General features: G+C 51.5%; 3 protein-coding genes across 3 annotated transcripts in view; 1 reads left to right on the top strand and 2 right to left on the bottom strand.

The window, feature by feature from the left end:
• The window catches only part of LOC308052349 (olfactory receptor 14A16-like), a gene marked incomplete at its 5' end in the record, with an annotated part of 255248 nt that overhangs the window by 44219 nt on the left and 191975 nt on the right, over positions 1 to 19054 (bottom strand). The gene's annotated exons all lie outside the window — the stretch shown is intronic.
• Positions 269 to 1434, bottom strand: LOC308052355 (olfactory receptor 14A16-like; the record flags this gene model as incomplete). Its single annotated transcript, XM_080364438.1, has 1 exon — positions 269 to 1434. Exon 1 carries the CDS (start codon positions 1304 to 1306, stop codon positions 269 to 271), a length of 1038 nt encoding a protein of 345 aa, XP_080220564.1. The 5' UTR covers positions 1307 to 1434.
• Positions 12007 to 12921, top strand: LOC308052338 (olfactory receptor 14J1-like; the record flags this gene model as incomplete). The annotated part of the gene is made up of 1 exon (XM_080364425.1): positions 12007 to 12921. The coding sequence occupies one exon, from the start codon at positions 12007 to 12009 to the stop codon at positions 12919 to 12921; it is 915 nt and encodes a 304-aa protein (XP_080220551.1).

The raw sequence follows: 19054 nt of genomic DNA, 5'->3' as shown, positions 1-19054 counted from the left end.
ATCCCTGGAGCTCTAAAAATGTGCTTGCAGGAAGGATATAGTGATAAACAAGTCACTAAAGAGCCTTTTATTTTGTTTGGAGAGAAGGAGAGCACGGCTCCTCCTTTGCACAGCCAACAGTTATAAAAGAAAAGCCAATAGTGAATTAGAAAGGAGATGACAACATTATCGCAATAAGAACACAATCAATAACAACAAAAAATACAGATGACAGGATGGACCTGTAATTAGCTACATTAAAACACCTATGTAGAAGCAGATGGGTGGTTTATTCCTTTACAAAACAATAAGATATGAGTTTGCACAAAGCATCCTTGAGCTCCTGGTTCCTCATGCTGTAGACAAGGGGGTTCACTGCTGGAGGCACCACCGAGTACAGAACAGACACCACCAGGTCCAGCCATGGGGACGATATAGAGGGGGGCTTCAGGTAGGCAAATGAAGCAGTGCTGATGAACAGGGAGACCACGGCCAGGTGAGGGAGGCAGGTGGAAAAGGCTTTGTGCCGTCCCTGCTCAGAGGGGATCCTCAGCACGGCCCTCAAGATCTGCACATAGGACACCACAATGAACACAAAACACCAGAGGTCAAAAAATACACTAACCACAATAAGCCCAAGTTCCCTGAGGTAGGAGTGTGAGCAGGAGAGCTTGAGGATCTGGGGGATTTCACAGAAGAACTGGCCCAGGGCATTGCCCTTGCACAGGGGCAGTGAAAATGTATTGGCTGTGAGCAGGAGAGCAGTGAGAAACCCAGTGGCCCAGGCAGCTGCTGCCATGTGGACACAAGTTCTGCTGCCCAGGAGGGTCCCGTAGTGCAGGGGTTTGCAGATGGCAATGTAGCGGTCGTATGACATGACGGTGAGAAGGTAAAACTCTGCTGCTACAAAGAAGGCAAACAAAAAGATCTGTGCAGCACATCCTGAGTATGAGATGGCCCTGGTGTCCCAGAGGGAGTTGGCCATGGATTTGGGGAGAATGGTGGAGATGGTGCCCACGTCGAGGAGGGCGAGGCTGAGCAGGAAGAAGTACATGGGGGTGTGCAGGTGCTGGTCCCAGGCTATGGTGGTGATGATGAGGCCGTTGCCCAGGAGGGCAGCCAGGTAGATGCCCAGGAAGAGCCAGAAGTGCAAGAGCTGCAGCTCCCGTGTGTCTGTGAACGGCAGGAGGAGGAACTGGGTGATGGAGCTGCTGTTGGACATTTGCTTTTCCTGAACATGGGGCGCTGTCATGAGAAAAAAAAAAAAAAAAAAAGACAGTGAGAATCCAGGGCAGAGTTCTCTGACAAAAATCAAACCAACTCCCATAGACTCTCCCCTGTCACGCACAGACACTCTTGTGTTTTTCTAGGAGTACCTTTTTCAGCACTGTGGCTGCAGCCCTGCTTGGGGCTGGAAAATGTGCAACCAAGAGCAGGGTCTCTGCCCATGGGCCGTCGATAAGTCAGCCCAGCTCTGCAGAAGTGGGGCCAGGGAACAGTGGGGACTGTCCTGGTTCAGCTAACACAGAAGGGCTGTCAACACTTGCTTTCCCAGTGAAAGGGAACAGACATGGTGAAGGCAGTTGAGGAGTTCCAGGTTTTTTTACACCACCCCCTATATTCACTGCAGAGTGTTGTTGGGTGTCACAAACCCTCAGCATTTCTGCTGCACTCAGGGAGAACAGAGCGAGTCCTGCGAGACCAGAGGGTGCCTGTGGGTCAGTGCAGAGTGAGGGCAGCTGCTCTGTCCCTCTGTCCTGCTACAACTGCCCTGGGCTGGCACCGTTCTGAGATGGGGGCTGATCACACTCCCATGTTACCATGAAAAGCCACCAGGCACTGCTGAGAGCAGAGGGATCCACCTCAGATCGTGACAGGTCTCACCCTTTCCTAAGGTCTCAGCACGCCACTTTTATCCCAGGGCACACACAGCTCATTCCCCAGCCCCACAGAGTGCATTGCCCACAGCCCACAGGTCAGAGCAAAGCTGGGACATGTGTTCCCATGGACACACCTGCAGGAAAGGACCCATAAGATCAGGCTGTGACTCTGCAGCTGAAACTGCCATCCCCAGAGAGCCTGACAGCAAGAACAAGATGCCAACAGCAGTGACCCAGAGCAGGGGAGCAAGAAGGAAAATGCGGTGAGGGTGGGGGTGAGAGAGGCCAGGGCAGAGGCAGCCGGGCACTCAGACAGCGTCCCCCTTCCCCAGCTGTGCAGCCACCTCCCAGACACCAACAGTGCCGGGCAGCTGCTCTCAGCCCCTGTGCTCTGTAGAGGAACTGGAGCTCTGGCTGCACAGGAGCTGCTTCATGCCTTGGAGCCCCCGGCCCTGAGGGCAGAGGCTTTGCTGGGTGGGACAGGAGGCCAGGGGGCTGCTCACAGGAGGGATCTGACCTGCAGGGGGTCACAGGGACTTTTCTCTCTTCTCCCTCCCATAACAATTCCGGGTTCGGTTTCCTCTCATTTCTGATCATTTCCCTGCTGCCTGGAGATTCTCCCCTGGGAGGTGTTTCCCTGTCCATGTCTGTTCCCTGTCAGTGCTCACAGACCATCCCACCCTCTGTGCCCTCCCTCTGGCCCTACAGATCCTGCCTGTTCACAGGCACTGCCTGGGGGCATCTTCCTGTCTGCAGGCTGGAAAACAGGACAGGTCAGACTAAGGCTGACGGGTCCAGCCAAGGCGATGCAGGTGCTGTGCACAGGCAGAGGGGTGGGGAAGGGATGTCATGAGCCTTCTGGCAGATGTACTGATCACTCAGAGTTGCAGTTCAGGAGTCTCAGTGACTTGTTTCAGCATGAGAGCTCATTTTCATTTTATGCTTTCCTACACCCCCCCAGCCCTTGGGAGAGGAAACTGAAGAGACAAGCTCAGGAAAGATTCTTATCTGCCTGGTAATCCTTGCAATGATCTTCTCTTTGAGGCATCCCCATGGAATAATCCTGGCTGTCATCTGGATGTGTGAGCAGCCCTGACCCACACAGCACCCTCTCCACAGCAGAAGCAACTTTACTGCTAATAGAGTTTGCTCTTTCCAGCACAGCTTCTCCCCTCAGTGTTGCTGGGATCTCCCGGGCAGGCTGAGCACTGACCCTGGCAGGCAGCAGAGTCCCTGCCCGGCACAGCCCTGGGGTGCAGGGACCCTGCTCTGCAGGACAGCCCTGGGCACCCCTGCCTGCACATTGACATGTACACCCAACAGCCACCCTGGGGAGAACGCAGCATTCATGTCTTGTCACTGACAATGCAGAAGGCAATCCTTGCTCTGCAGCACATCCTCCCCTCTGACCAGAGAACCTCTGACAGCTGTACTTACATCTCTCGCAGGCTCTGCAGTGTGACAACTTTCTGAGATCCTACCAAGATTTGCAGGTTCAATGCCTTGGAGCCACAGGCTTCATATCGGAGAGGATTTAATTTCCAGTGACCTCTCAGCATCCTCCCAGCCCAGACTGCGTTTCCCTCTCTGTGCCTGGCTCCTGTGGCCTCGGTGCTGCAGGCAGAGCCCTCAGCCCTGCTGCGTGTGCAGAGGAGCTGCTCCTGGGCAGAGCTGTCTCTCTGCAGCGCTGCCGCTGCCATGAACTCCCTGTGTCCCAGGAGCCCAGCCCAGCTCAGCAGCACAGGAGCAGCCCATGATGTCCCTTGCTCTGTCCCCTCTGGGCTCCTCCAGGTGTCCCTGGGGCTCCAGGGGCACAACTTTGAAGCTGAAGTTATCAGTAATGTTGATTCTCTCTCCTCTTCGGAGACACTTCTTTCCAGCATTGTATTTTTCATTTAAAAAAATGAATCGGTATGACAATCATCTTTTATCATCATTAGACAGGACACCAGGAATGTTACAGCAAAGCATCTAATCACTCCAGGCTAGGGCAGGAATATCTTCAGTTAAAGGAATTCAGGCATTTTGTTCTGGTTTTACACTCCTAGGTCTACAGAAACATTCATCAGTCTTGGGTCATGTCATATCTGTGCTCTGCAGCAAAGCCTTTGCACACATGGGCTCTTGGACACTTGGTACCAGGTTTCCTGTGCAGGTCAGAGCTGGGCTGGTGCCACAGCTGGGGTGGCTCAGCCCAGATGTGAGGCCATGTCCTCAGCCAGGGACCTGACTGGGGAGCTGGAGCTGTCAGTGCTGCAGACAGAGCTGTGACACGGGTGGAATGAACTGCCAGGCAGGGTGGCAGGAGTGAGTTCATCTGGTCTCAAGGACAGCAGCCTCCAAGCACAGTAACAGTCCAGATCAGAACTCGGTCCAGACCTGTAAGGAAATTCAAGGGCCCATAATGAGCTGTTACTACTGCAGGAACAGTTAAAGGAGAAACAAAGACACTGTGTAAACACTAATGAATTCAATTAGAGGTGAGAATCTCTGTGTCCTCTTGTCCTCACTCTACACCAGCAAGGTCTCCCAGGCCTCTGTGGCTGGAGGCAGAACAACCAGCAGTGCATGGGGATCAAGTCAGGGGTCACTGGAACTAACACAATCCTTTGCAGTCTATGGGACAGCAGGGGCAGCATCCCAGGAGCTGGGACAGCAGGACCATGTCACAGTGAGGCCACTCTGCACCATCTTGGAAAGCTCATGGAGACTGGGGGGACTCCCTGAGCACTGGCAGCTCTCACACAGTGTGTGCACTTTTCAAAATGGCCCATGGGTGAGCAGGGGAACTAAGGGCTGTGTCCCAGAGCATGGCCACTGGGACCCCATTTCTGGGTGTCTGGAAGAGAAGGTGACGGGGTTTGCCCAGGGCAGGTTGTGCCTGTCCGTCCTCTTTGCTTTCTGTGAGGAAAGGACAGGGTTGTGGATGTGGGGAGAACATAGATGGTCCGTTACCTGGAAGTCAGCAAGGAATCCAGCATCATCCTCTGCAATATTCTTGTGTCTGTGTCAGTGTGCAAGCAGATGGGTAAAACCAATCTGGATGGTTGGGCTTGGAAAGGTGCTGTAGAAAGGGAGAAACTTTCCAGTCCTGAGGACAGTCCAGCACTGGAAGCTGTTTCCCAGGAGTGCGCACCCACTCTGTCCCAGAATGTGACCAAGATGTGTTTGGATAAAGCCCTGAGCAATCTGGTCTGACCCTGCTGTGAGCAGGAGGTTGGTCAGGATGCCTCCTGAGCTCCCTTGGAGCCTGAATGACGCTGTCCTTCCTTCCCCTTCATGTTTTCAATTTAAGGACAGCTCTCAGGTTCTCCCTGAGCACAGGAATAATACAGAGAAGGTCTAGGGCTGCATTACAAGTGCCCAAAATCTTCTTTTTTTGTTGTCCTAATGCCTTTCCAGAAAGAACTGCTCATCTGGTTAACCGTTTCAGAGCAGGTTTTTCAAGAGGTGTCAGCATCCATGTACAGAGTCTGCACAACAGCCAGACATCAAATCCATCATTATAGAAATGGAGACAAGGCACTTGACCAGCTCCTTGCACCGAGCAATTAGCACAACTTGTCTGCTGAGATTCCAGGGAACACCTGAACTTTAAGAACCAAGAATTTTTAATCCTCTCTGAGCATCCTGGTTCATCTCCTGACCCATGTGGTGCTTCAGGCTGTGAAGAGAATCAAAACCAACCTCTTGACTGGGGTAGTTCCATTTTACATGGTGCCAAACAGGGCAGACAAATGGGTCTTATAACTCCAATCTCTGCTGCACAGTTGGGACTTCAGATATTAGAAATGTAAGGAATGATGTTGTGTCAGTGCACACCACATAAAGATTCTGGCTTCCTTTGTGCCTTTTCACTAAGCTGGGATCTGTTCCTTGGCTTTCTATGGCTACAAAGGAAACAACTCCCCTATGCCACCTGCCCCCAACACCAGAAAAAAAGGGAGAAAATGGATGGACGAGGGATGATTTGGGAAAAATTCTGAACAAGAGGTGTATTCTTTCAATAATAAAAAGGTGGAAGTGGGAGAAAGCACTGTTCCAAGAACTTCATACAAGAGGCCAACTGCTGAGGTGCAATATGTATTTTGAGAAGTAAGAATGACTGCTGAGAGAGAAATTAAAGAGCTTTAATTCATCAACATAACCAAGAATATGGAGTATTCTGTTGCTGTTATTAGTGATAGTACCACTGTTCAAAAACATCCTTGAGAATGTCGCTGTCATCCCTTGGCTCCAAAGCTCAGCCCGCTCAGCATTTGACAGGACTGCTTCAAACATCTGTGACCCAAGTCTTTTACCTAAGGAAGGGAAAAACTTCCAGTGCAGGCACCAACCCAGTGCCCAACCTGCCTGGAGAGCCAGGACAGTTGTGCCACACAAGAGCCACCCTGGACAGAAGCTACGGTTAGTGAGAATTGAAATTATTTAAACTCCAATCATAGAATCACAGCGTTATAGAATCATTTAGTTGGGAAAAGACACAAAAGAACATGGAACTCCAACGTAAGAACTCCACATAAGAACTCCAACAATAAACCATATCCCTATGCGCCACATCTGCACATCTTTTAAACACCTCCAGCAATGGAAGCTCCAATCCTGAGCTGGCAGGACACCATTGGCTGCAGTTGGACATAAGATACTGGTCATGGCTGTGAGTTCAGCCCTCGCTGGCAGAATGTCTCACACCCTCACTGAGGAGGGCAGGGGGCTGGGAGATGGGAGCACGTTTCAGTTTCCACATCCCAGCACAGAGCCCAAACCATCCTGCCCTTGGACTCTGGATCCCATTTCCTGAGATGCAAAGCTGGTGGCCTTCTGAGGATAATCATGTTAAAGGTATGAATAATCCTTCAAATGTTTGTGTAATTTTTCTAGGGAAGTCAGTTGTATATGCTTATGTTTAAATATCTGTAAAATAGTACTCTGCATATGTGGTAGCCCCTCTGACAATGACAATTAAATAGGTATTTGCACTATAAGGCTCCACACGCCATCCACAAGCACACATCTAAGTTGTTCAGATGACGGGTGGTCTGGCAAACGTCACCCTTTGTGTCCCCAGGTGATGGACACTGCTCATGTGCCTCTGCAGAGAGTGGCAGGAGCTGGATCCCCTTCTCGGGACAGACTCCTTCCAGGAGAGACACAGACACAGGGGAACTCATCGGGGCTTTACGGCATTTCACTCAGCATCAGTTTTGACATATTGGGTGCTGTCCTGTGACTGCCCTTTCTGCACAAATGATCATACAAACACAAGCATTTAGTGAGACATGGTCATAAAGGGGCTGTTATGGACAAGAAAGCTCACCGTGAACTGTGGAGAGAGCGAGGATGTTCATAATAAGCACCAGGAAGAACCAAGAAGCTCGAGGCCTCTTCTGAAGAGCGGGAGGCCTGAGCAGCCGTGATTGGCCATTGTAGGTGTGGGAAAGGGTCAGGGCATGTCAGGGAGAAGCAATGAGATGACTGATGGCTTCAGTGAACCCTTCCAGCCATGTCTGAGCCCAGCAATGGAAAGCAGTTGATGTCTGCAGGTGGAGGAGGAACAGGAGGAAGATTTTCCTGGGAATATGGAAGGAAGAAAGGCCTCTCTTGGGCTAATCATGTATGGCAGTGCCATTTGCGTGCTGTGGGCATGGCTGTGCCTGGGAGATGGGGAACGGCTGCTGCTGGGGTGGCTGTGCTCGCTCATGGCCCATGAGCTGACCCTGCTCTGCTCCTCTCTTACACTGCCCACACTTGGATGGTCCTCAGGAATCATCCATGAGCCTGGTGGATCCATGAACCTCCTGCAGTGATGGGTATGGATCCAAACAGAGGATTCAAGCAAGTTTGGGACTGGGACATTGAGGTGACTGGTGACCATTGCCAGGTCTATGAAAAAAGTTGGATGAGTTATAAGGAACCCACCGGCATTTCCAACTCCACAGAAAACCAGAGCCTTGCAGTTAAAGCAACAGCACTTGACATAAACACCACCCCCAAAACACAAAACACTCACACTGACCACAGGAAAAGCCTTGAAAAACATTGGAGAAAAATCTACCAGGTCCCAGGGGTCAGGGCTCAGCCATTCTGGTGATGAACAAGCATCAAGGGCTGACATTGCACCAGAGCCACCTCCACATGGCCCTCAACACACGGAACCAGTGTCTCCAGGTGTTCCTTTCAGCAGCCTCCAGGGATAGGGACCTGCTCTGGTTGTTTCCTTCACAACTGTGTCAGTGATGGCCCTTCATGGGGCGCCAAACACTTTCAGAAACTCGAGGTTTGCTTCTGCCTTTCTCTTCATTAGAGGTTTGTTCATTCTTTCAGTAGCTGCAGTTCAGGATCATGGCACCAGAGGGCTCATTGACATACAAAATGCTCTTAAAGCCAACGCTCTGTGCATCATTTTCCTAGAGGCTTCAAGTCTAGTGTGGATGATTAGGGGGATTTCAGGAATAGCCAAACAGAGACCATTTCCACAATAAATAGCACTAAAGCCAAAGTTCTTCTACTTCCTTCCCTGCTCGCCCTTCCCTCTCTTTCCAGAACAGGTGGCATCAGCAGCCTCCAGTTCATATTGGTGTGGATTGTCTCCTAGGAAAGACAGAATATTTCAGAAAAGTGCGTAACTAAATCACCATGTGAGTGAGGAGACAGGCCAGGACACCTCAAGAGGAGTCACACTCCTCTGGACCAAGAGGTGGGTGTTACTGGCAATCTCAGGTGCCACAGCACAGTGATACTTGTGTTCAGGAGCTGGTCAAGTGACCCATCTCCTGTTCTGTAATGGTGTTTGAGTTTGCTCAGGTCCCCCCTGACTTGAGCCCCATCCACTGTTGGGTGTTCTCCAGACTCCTGCCTTCAGGAACCAAGTCCCAGGAGACCTTGCTGGTGAAGATGGAGGCAAAGACGCCATGAAGAACCTCAGTCCTGTCTGATTTTATTCTTACAAAGTTCAGCAGCAGGCCCACGTTCACCCTGTGTTGTTTCTTACTGCAAGTGAAGCTCTGTCAGCTCATCTTGCTGCCCTTCCCCTGCAGGTAGCAATCCAGGGGAGCTTTGTCATCATCCCATTGTCAGACAGAGCTGATTTCAGCTGCTCCAAGATGGACCCACTCCTTGCCCAATCTGAGCCACTCAGTGATGCTGGCAGCACCTCTGGGATATTGTATTTGAGAAAGGGTAAAAAACGCTGCACAACTGCAGGTGGGAGAGAGGAGGGAGGAGATGGGAGAGAAAAGCACTGCATGTACCAAGGTCATATCCCACAGGACCCAAGCAGGTCACTCAGCAGGCCAAATCCTGCTCTCCTGAAATCCTGCTCTTGGCCTTGTTCTCATCTCCCAGGAGCCTCAGCTCCACTTTCCCATCCCTGACTGTTCCAATTTGACCAACTCTTTCTGGTTTGTAAGTGTGAAGTCCCACAGGGCACCTCACCCCACTGACTCCTCAGTCACCCGTGTCAGGAAGGTGTTGTCAATGGGCTCCAACACCCTCCTGGACGGCTGGTACCTTGTAGATATTCTGATATCTCAGGTCTGCCATGAGGACACAGCCCTGGAAACATGAGGCTTCTTTCATTTGTCTGAAGGAGGCCTCATCTCATTCCTCTTCCTCACCAGTGAGTCTGTAGCTGATGTCCAGTCACCACAACACTGCCCATGTTGTTCTGCCCTCTCATGCTGACTCCTCAACGTTCAGCTGACATTGTCTGTCCCCAGGCAGAGCTCCACACATTCCTGCTGCCCTACGATATGAAGGGAAGCTATCCCTTTGACTCCAGACCTCTGGCATTATGAGTATCAGACAAGCAAGACCCTACTTTTTACCCAGGAGATGATATTTATAATGTCCTATAACGCCTCATGCCGTTATGTTGGGAGAGACACCCTCATCAGGATAAGCCATCTGCGTGCAAACTTTAATAGCTGAGCAAATGGAACTTCAGTCCAGGGAGAGTCCAGACCTTGTGAATATCTGGTGTTCGCCCATCAGAAATCTCTGAATTGTGACAAGGTGAAATAACGAGTTCTCAGTGACCCTGAGGAGAAGGGCCTGGGCACTACAAGGTCCCCACAGCAGCTCGTGTTGCACGCTCACCATGAACAAGGCAGCTGCACACGAGGCTGCATGAGGAGGAGCGTGGGGACCCAGACACCTGCAGTTCTCATCCCATTCGGTTCAGCACTGGTGTGACCCACACACACGGGTTGGGTGCCAGTGTGCGGCTTCCCAGTCTGGAGCAGCAGGGAGGAACTGCAGAGTGCAGGGCTGTGCCAAGGCAGGTTCAGGACTTGGCTTTTGGTTAAAGAAACACAACCAGGTTTCCTTAGCATCAGAGATATCTTTACTTTGCTTTTCCTGACCTTCAGTTTTCTTCTCTAACCAAACCTCGATATTGTTTCCCAGTAGGTTCCCTCAGTGGGGCCCATTAATGCTGCAAGAAACTTTGGAGTTTGAATCTAACTTTGACTTCTTGAGAAGTTTCATCACCTTCCTCCAGGGTCTGAGGTCCATGGACTCAGCACCAAACCCACCAGAGGGGTCATTAAAGCGCCCTGGGCTGCTCCTGTGCTGCTGAGCTGGGCTGGGCTCCTGGGACACAGGAAGCTCATGGCAGCGGCAGCGCTGCAGAGAGACAGCTCTGCCCAGGAGCAGCTCCTCTGCACACGCAGCAGGGCTGAGGGCTCTGCCTGCAGCACCGAGGGCACAGGAGCCAGGCACAGAGAGATTGAAGGTGGTCAGGACTGGAGGATGACTGAGAGCTCACTGGAGGAGAAACCTTTGCAGCCCTCGCCATGGTAAGTGTCTGGGTGCAGGGCAGTGCAGCTGTAGCTCCTGGAGGCATCTCCTGAAACTGGCACAGGCACAGCTTGTGGGATCTGTAAGGACGGGGCTCTTGTCAGGCCATGTTGAACAACTGTGAAGCCGGGGGAGCACCCAGGGGTGCCCAGGGCTGTCCTGCAGAGCAGGGTCCCTGCACCCCAGGGCTGTGCCGGGCAGGGACTCTGCCGCCTGCCAGGGTCAGCGCTCAGCCTGCCCGTGGAGATCCCATGGCAGCAGCTGTGGCTGGAAGGAGCGACCCCTGGCAGGGCAGGCAGGGAGCTTGTGGGGTTTAAGGGGGCTGTGTGGGTCAGGGCTGCTCAGAGCTCCAGATCCCCCCACTGACATGGCAGAGGGTCCTTCTGAACAAGGACATCAAGACAGCAACAGCTGCCAGGGAAGGAGTCTGTGCTTTCAGTTTTCCACTCTTGCTCGTCTGGGTGTGCAGTGGGACATGGGGATTTATTTCTCTCTTTGGAGAAGACACTGAGACCCCAGTTCTCGTTAGGACGTGTCTGAGCTGCTCCTGAGCCCCTGCACACACAGAGCTGCCCCTGGGCAGTGCCAGGAGGTGTGAGCAGGACAGAGCTGAGCACACAGCACGTGGGACGGGGTCTGTGACACTGACAGGGAGCAGATCCAGGGACAGACACACAGCTGCAGGCAGCACAGAGATGGGCAGGGAGAAGGAGCTCCTACCAGATATGCCAGGGACGGGATTTAGGAACCCCCTTCCATCCCCTGCAGTGCAGACACATTTCCCAGTGCAACCCCTGGTCTCCTCTCCTCCCCAGCAGACCCTCTGCCCCAAAGCCATGGGGTCCAGGTCACGAGTCTCCACCTCAGCAGCTGGACCTCCAGGTGAAGGGTTCCTGAAACGTGGTACAAAAAAAAGGTGCTAAAAGTACTTGCTCTCCAGTGTCATTATGTGAGTTGTAGCAGCACAGCTGGGTAAGGAGAAGGTTCCACAGCATGCCCGTCTGCCTTTCTGTCCTTGCTTTGTTTTATGGTAGCACTGCAGTGTTCTTCCCTGTTTCTCCATTTGTCCCTGGTGCTCTTGCTCTCTGGGGTTGGGGTGCGAGTGTTGGTCACTTCTTGTTCTGATATCAACTCAAGGGGTCTTGCCCCAGAGGTGTGTCCGTGGAAACCTAATGCCCAAGCTGTATTTTAAGCTGTGATGAACAGTTTTTCTTACTTGGTAGAAAGAGAGAATGAGCTGAAACATCCCTCCATCAGGGAGGGGGGTTTCCATGAGAAACAGCCTATTTCCCCTAACTTGCCACTGTTCTTTCCTCCTTGTACAGGTCCTCATGCCCACAGGCAGCAAATGTCCAACAGCAGCTCTATCACCCAGTTACTCCTCCTGCCATTCACAGACACATGGGAGCTGCAGCTCTTGCACTTCTGGCTCTTCCTGGGCATCTACCTGGCTGCCCTCCTGGGCAACGGCCTCATCATCACCACCATAGCCTGGGACCAGCACCTGCACACCCCCATGTACTTCTTCCTGCTCAACCTCGCCCTCCTTGACCTGGGCTCCATCTCCACCATTGTCCCCAAATCCATGGCCAACTCTCTGTGGGATACCAGGGCCATATCCTATGCAGAATGTGCTACACAACTCTTTTTGTTTGTCTTTTTAATTTCAGCAGAGTTTTACCTTCTCACCATCATGTCGTACGACCGTTACATTGCCATCTGCAAACCCCTGCACTACGGAACACTCCTGGGCAGCAGAGCTTGTGTCAACATGGTAGCAGCTGCCTGGGCCACTGGGTTTCTCAATGCTCTGCTGCACATGGCCAATACATTTTCACTGCCCCTGTGCAAGGGCAATGCCCTGGGCCAGTTCTTCTGTGAAATCCCCCAGATCCTCAAGCTCTCCTGCTCACACTCTTACCTCAGGGAACTTGTGCTTCTTGTGGTTACTGTATTTTTTGACCTCTGGTGTTTTGTTTTCATTCTTTTCTCCTATGTGCAGATCTTGAGGGCCGTGCTGAGGATCCCCTCTGAGCAGGGACGGCACAAAGCCTTTTCCACCTGCCTCCCTCACCTGGCCGTGGTCTCCCTGTTGGTCAGCACTGCCATGTTTGCCCACCTGAAGCCCCCCTCTATATCCTCCTCATCCCTGGACCTGGTGGTGTCTGTTCTGTACTCGGTGGTGCCTCCAGCAGTGAACCCCCTCATCTACAGCATGAAGAACCAACAGCTCAAGGATGCTCTGTGGAAACTCGTATGTTAGTGTTTTCTGAAGCAATAAACTGCTCAACTGCTTCTACATAGAAGTTTTAATGTAAATTGTTACAGGTCCAGCTTGTCATCTATATTTTCTGTAATTGGTGGCATTTTTTATTCTGATAATCCTGTCATTCCCTTTCTAAACCACTGTCTGCTTTTCTTTTATAAACCCTGGTTTTGTAAATGAGGAGCCATGATCTGTGTGTATTAAAACAAAGTAAAGGGTCCTGTAGTGACTTGTTTTTCACTATATCCTTCCTGCAAGTCCTTTTGGAGTGCAGGGACAGTTCCTGTGATGGGTGAAGGGTGAAAGAGTCCAGCACAGCAGCACTGCCAGGGAGCAGCAGCACTTGATCTTCCAGAGCTGTTCTGGTTCCACTCCACACTCTCCTTCTCATCCCTGGTGTTGGTGCAAGGCCTGAGTGCTCTGGCAGCTTGGTCACCGTCCTGCTGTGTGTCAGTGCTGTGACCGCAGGCAGGGACAGGCAATGGGCACTGCTGTGACAGAGCTGGCCTCACAACAGCCTCTTCAGAGTGAAAGGTGATCTCCTCAGGGCAGGGCCTGAAGGTTTAAGTCTTCTTAAAAAGATTCTCTCAAGAACATGTCCAAGAAAGTGACCCACAGATGAAACATCAGTGTGCAGCTGCACAGTGTGTGTGTGCAGGGCTGGCACACAGCAGTGTCCTCTCACAGCCAGGCTCCTGCCAGAGACCTGCAGGACCAGCAGAGCAGGGCTGGGCTGTGCCCCTGTGCACTGGACACCCCGTGGAAGGAGCCCCAGGTCAATCACCATGGACTGGCCCCTCACAACCACCATTTCTAGCCCTGGCCTCAAACACCAGCTCAGAGCTCTTTGTCCCTCCACAGACAGACACTGAAAGAGTAGTCCAGCAGACCATGTTTGCATTGTAGTGATGAGATATAACCATGCACATCGTGTACGTGAGGTGACATGAACCTGATTGAGCACAAACACCATCATCTATTCCTTGGGGCTTGTGGGGCAGACAGTTTATTAAGGTCACACCATTTTGGGACTAATATCCCATAGGAAACTACCAGAATGCAGCACTGAGATGTGCTTCCTTGAACCAATGTCCATTGATGAGGGACATCAAAGATGAGTGCAGAACATGGTGACACACCATGGGGCTGAGGTGCCTTCCATCCTTTGGGAAGAGGAAGAGAAGGCCAGAGAGACACCGTTATTCCTGCTTCTATGTATATAAGGGAAACTGTCTTTCCCTGAGTATCTAAATGTGTTTTAAGCGTCCATGAGGCCACCTCAGATGTGGATGTCTGACAGAACCCTGATATTTCTATGTGTGACTGCAGGAACAAACCCCAGTGGCCCATTGAGATTCATCTCAGCTCCCTTGGACAGGCTCATTGCAAGTGTCCCTGTTTGCTCCATCACCTTTGCCATCTCCATCACATGGTGTTCTACACAGTCCTACACCTGCCCCTCTTTCCCTGTGGGAAATTCTGGATTGTGGTCTCAGAAGGGCCAGAGCGATCAGAGAGGTTCAGAGGTCCCTCAGAAAGGCAGACGGCAAACCCATCTTCAGGAATGGCAGGAAGGAGAACTGGGAGAACGACAGGATGCTCAGCCTACGTCTGTCCCCGGGAGGGTGACGGGCCACATTCTCCTGCAGGCATCGCCAGGCAGCAGAAGGACAAGGAAGGAATTGCTGAACCCAAATGGGCAGGGGAAAGAAAGGCATGTTGAGGACATGGAGTTTTGCAAGGCCCCAGACATGGTCTACTGTGGAGCCTTAGAGCAGATTGGTGAGATCTGGGATGCAGATGTGTATGTTGTGATGGGTGGGGAGTTGGCAGCATGACCAAACCCAAACATCATCAGTGGTACAAAGTCCTGTGTTCAGCCAGTTACAAGTGGCATACCTCAGTGATGGGTACTTGGGCCAACACTGTCAAACAGATTTACTCTGCCTCTTCATTATGTCATGGAGCACATTTTCAGCTCCTTTGTGGATGATGCAAAGCTAGACAGAGGCCTAGAACAACCTCACCTGGTGCACCCTGCCTTGAGCAGGAGAGGGAGACAAGATGATGTTCAGGGCTCTCTTCACACCTGAGTTATTCTATGGTTCAGTTATTCTATGGGAAGGGTCAGGTTGGACATGAGGAAAAGGTTCTTCCCCCAGAGGTGCTGGACACTGAACAGGCTCCCCAGGGAGGTGTCACAGCCCCAACCTGACAGTGTTCAAGAAGAGACTGGACAACGTCCTCCGACACACGGGGTGACCTGTGGGGTGTCCTGTGCAGGGACAGGAGTTGGACTCCATGATCCTTATGGATCCTTCCAACTCAGGACATTCAAGGATTCTATGAAACACTAGGTCTAAAGTCCATGTTTCCATTTTCCAGATGAGATGTAAACATACACATCATGTGCATGTCCACTGTGTGCATGTGGTGAGATGAATCCAAAGGAGCACAAATGCCATCAGCTGTTCCTTGGGGTGCCATAAAGGTCAGTGGGACAGAGATGTTGTTTGGAGGTCTCTTCCATCCTGTGTTATTGTAAGATTCCACAAATCTTTTCCTTGAAGAGCTCTTTCACTTTAGAATAGACAGAAGAAGGAAAACAAAAGACGAGGCAGAAGCAGAGATATAAAATGTCCCAGAGTAAATACAGCAGCTCCTCTGAGGAACGTTTCTCCACTCAAACCTTGATAGGAAATCTATCAGATACATTTGATGAAAGCAGCTTAGTTTGATCTGCTCACACACTGGACCACAAGGAGGGTGATGGTGGGTACGATGTCGTGTGGTCACTTGTGTCTCAGGAACTCATTGTCCAGTAGGAGCCAATGGGTTTGGAGGGCACTGTGAGGTCACTTCTTCCTCTGCAGGGGATTGGCCAACAGCAGGAACATGGCTGGCAAAGGACTGTGAGGTCACACACACACAGACGAGCAATGGGGCCCAATCAGCATGGCTTGATGAAAGGCAGGTCCTGCTTGACCAGCCTGATCTCCTTCTGTGACAAGGTGACCGCTGAGCAGATGAGGGAAAGTCTGTCGTGGGCAGTGAATGTGTCACACGGGCTGTGGGTGTTGTGTCCTTAGACTGCAGTGAAGCCTTTGACACCGTGTCCCACAGCATCTCCTGGAGAAGCGGCAGCTCGTGGCCTGAATGGTGTATGTGCGACGGGTAAAGAACTGGCTGGAAGGCATTTTAGAGCCATTTGTCCCCTTCCTGTTCACATGGGCATCCCATGAATGCATCACTGCTCTACCCCAGTGTAGACAGGCACAAGGCCTTCTCCTCCTGGACCTCTCACCAATGCCACTGGTTTCTCCAGCACCCTCATCCTGGACTGTGGGATGCCCAGAACAGCCCTCGCAAGACAGTTTGACAAAGTCTTTTTTCCTCTCCATCCCCACATCCCTTCTCAGTCCCCTCATGTACAGCTCAAGGACCAGAAAGGTTGGGTACAAGCCAGACATTGAGAAAAATGGTCAGGAAAGCTTTGAAATGCACAGGGAGCCCATCAACATGTTGGCCTGCTGTTCTCTCTGAAGAGGCCCAGAGGACCTGTACAGCATTTGCTGTGTCCCAGAAACTCACCTGGAAGGTTGGGATATGGAGAAAAGGTTTGGTCTGGGAAGGGACAAACAGGGGCTGGTGGAACTGGCTGATGTGACCGTGAGACGTCTCTCCAACACCTCAGAAAAGTCCTGGCTCTCAGGGAGGCTGCATGGTCCTCTGAGAAAGAAAATAGCAAACATGACTTATCAAGGAATCATAGAATAATTGTGGTTGTAAGAGACCATTACGATCATCGAGTCCAACCATAACCTAATTTTGGCCCTAAATCATGTCCCTAAGAGCCCCATCTATCTGTGTTTTAGATACCTTCAGTGATGGGGACTCCACAACCTCACTGGGCAGTCTGCTCCATTGCTTCAAAACCCTTGTCCTGAAGAATTTTTTCCTAATATCCAATCTAAACCTCTCCGTGCGTAACTTGAGGCCATTTCCTCTTGTCCTATCACTTGCTACTTGGGAGAAGTGACCAACACCCTCCATGATAAAACCTCCTTTCAGGCAGCTGTAGAGAGTAATAAGGTTTCTCCTCAGCCTCCTGTTCTCAAGGCTGAACAGCCCCAGCTCCCTCAACCGCTCCTCGTGAGACTGGTGCTCCAGACCCTTCACCAGCCTTGTTACCCTCCTCTGAACTCTCTCCAGCACCTCAATGTCTTCCTTGTCATGAGGGGCCTCAAACTGACCCCAGGATTCAAGGTGCAGCCTCACCAGTGCCCAGTACAAAGGGGTGATCACTTCTCTAGTCCTACTAAAGCTCTGATTGAATCAAGGCTTGAACACCTTGGTGTGACCCAGTAGGTGAGGGGTTGGACTGCAGGCTCCTGAGGTCCCTTCAACCTCAGTTCTCTCATGATCCCATTGTGATGTTGGGCTCTGTTTCAGACTGGAGCAGAGCAGGCGATGATGGGGCAGGATCCACCTGTGCTGTAGTTGACCATCTAAACCACCATCCCAGCCAGGGAACCAGCCAACACCTCAGTGTGACTCGCTCTGGGCAACGTGTGAGGAGTCCTGGGCAGGGCAGGTTCAGAGGGCATGGGGCGCTGTGCAAGACACAACATGATCTCAGCTTCATGCTTGTAGTGCCATCTGGTGGCAGTTAATGAAAGAGTTCTCCAGAACTGGGGATGGATCTAGGACACAAGTGTCTTCATCTCCAGGGACACAAACACCTGGTGCCAGTGTAGATGCCCCGGGAACCCCTGCCCAGGCTCCACCTACACTGCAAGGTGCTCTGGTCTCCCCAGGTCCTGTGTGATAGATGCCAGTACCAGGCCAGCACCTCAGGTACACTGGGTCCTAAAATGGCACTGGCTGTTTATGGTGAGAAGCTGATGACTGATGTACTAAGGGTAGGAGAAGAAATATTGGTCTTTCCCTGTACTTCTATTACCAACACTCTGTGATTTCATCTCCCTTGTCATTCAGGAGTTCCCACCTCTCCTGATTCAATGTCCCTGTCCAATGACAACTTTCCAGCACTGTCTGGACGTTTGCCCTTCCCAGTGCTCTCAGGTTTCTCCTCCACTTGCTCTTTGATCATTCAGTGGCCTCTCAACTGTCTGGTTTCTGCTTTGAGCTTCAGGGAGTTACAAACTTGCCCCGTTCTTCAGAGCTCTAATTGACATGGCAGTCAACACGTTCATTGTGTTTATTTCTATCCTCTCCTGTCTCTCTGTCTAAAGCAGTTCTTGTGTGGGTGTCCCTTGTGGATGCTGGACCTCATTAGATCCACTTACACACACAGCTGAGGAAAGTGTTTTGCTGTTGATTGAACTGTGCAGTGTTTGCACAGGAGAGCAGGTGGAGCTGGTGCACAGGAGCTGCAGCATCTCCTGCAGAGCTCAGTGGAGAAGTCTGATGGAGGAAAAGTGATGCAATCTCTGGTGGCCAAGGAGGGAACCGGCAGACTAGGGGCGGGGGTGAGGAGCCAGGTTGTCCATACAGTGTCCAGCCTCAAGGACTGTTCTCCTGCCTGTCCAGATGTCTTCAGGAGACCCTCGGGATCAATGTCCAGTGTAGAATGCTGCTGTCACTTTTTCTACACACTGGAAAATGTCAGAAAACAACCTTGAAATAATAAACCTCCTTCATTAGATCTTTGAAACCTTCCTCAGCAAGTGTCCCATTGAAACCTCTACAGTTAGTTCTACAAATCTGGAAGGTTTAAAAAAAATAAAGAAAGAAACATTGCTCGTTAGGCCTTTCTGCGTTTTAATGAACCCTATGGCGTATTTGGTGCTGAGTCCATGAACCTCAGATACCAAGCACAGACTGAAGAATCTGCTCAAGAAGTCCAAGCCAGAACAAACTCCAAAGTACCTTGAAGCATTAATGGGCCCCACTGAGGGCTGTTACTGACAAAGACTCCCAGGGACTCGTTAGAGCAGATAATTGGAGGCAGTGATTGCATCAGGCACAGGCAGAGTGCAGCAGCTCTGATGCTGAGAAAGCCCTTGGCTTGTCTGATGAAGGACAATGGCCAAGCCTTGAGCCCCTGCCCCTGGAAGGGAGATCCTGTCCCTCACGTGTGGCTCAGGGCTCTTCCTGGGGCTGTGGG

Source organism: Nesoenas mayeri (genome assembly GCF_963082525.1).
Source record: "Nesoenas mayeri genome assembly, contig: SCAFFOLD_40, whole genome shotgun sequence".
Taxonomy (NCBI): Eukaryota; Metazoa; Chordata; class Aves; order Columbiformes; family Columbidae; genus Nesoenas; species Nesoenas mayeri.
The sequence above is the reverse complement of the archived record's forward strand: the minus strand, read 5'-3'. Positions and strand labels throughout refer to the sequence as shown.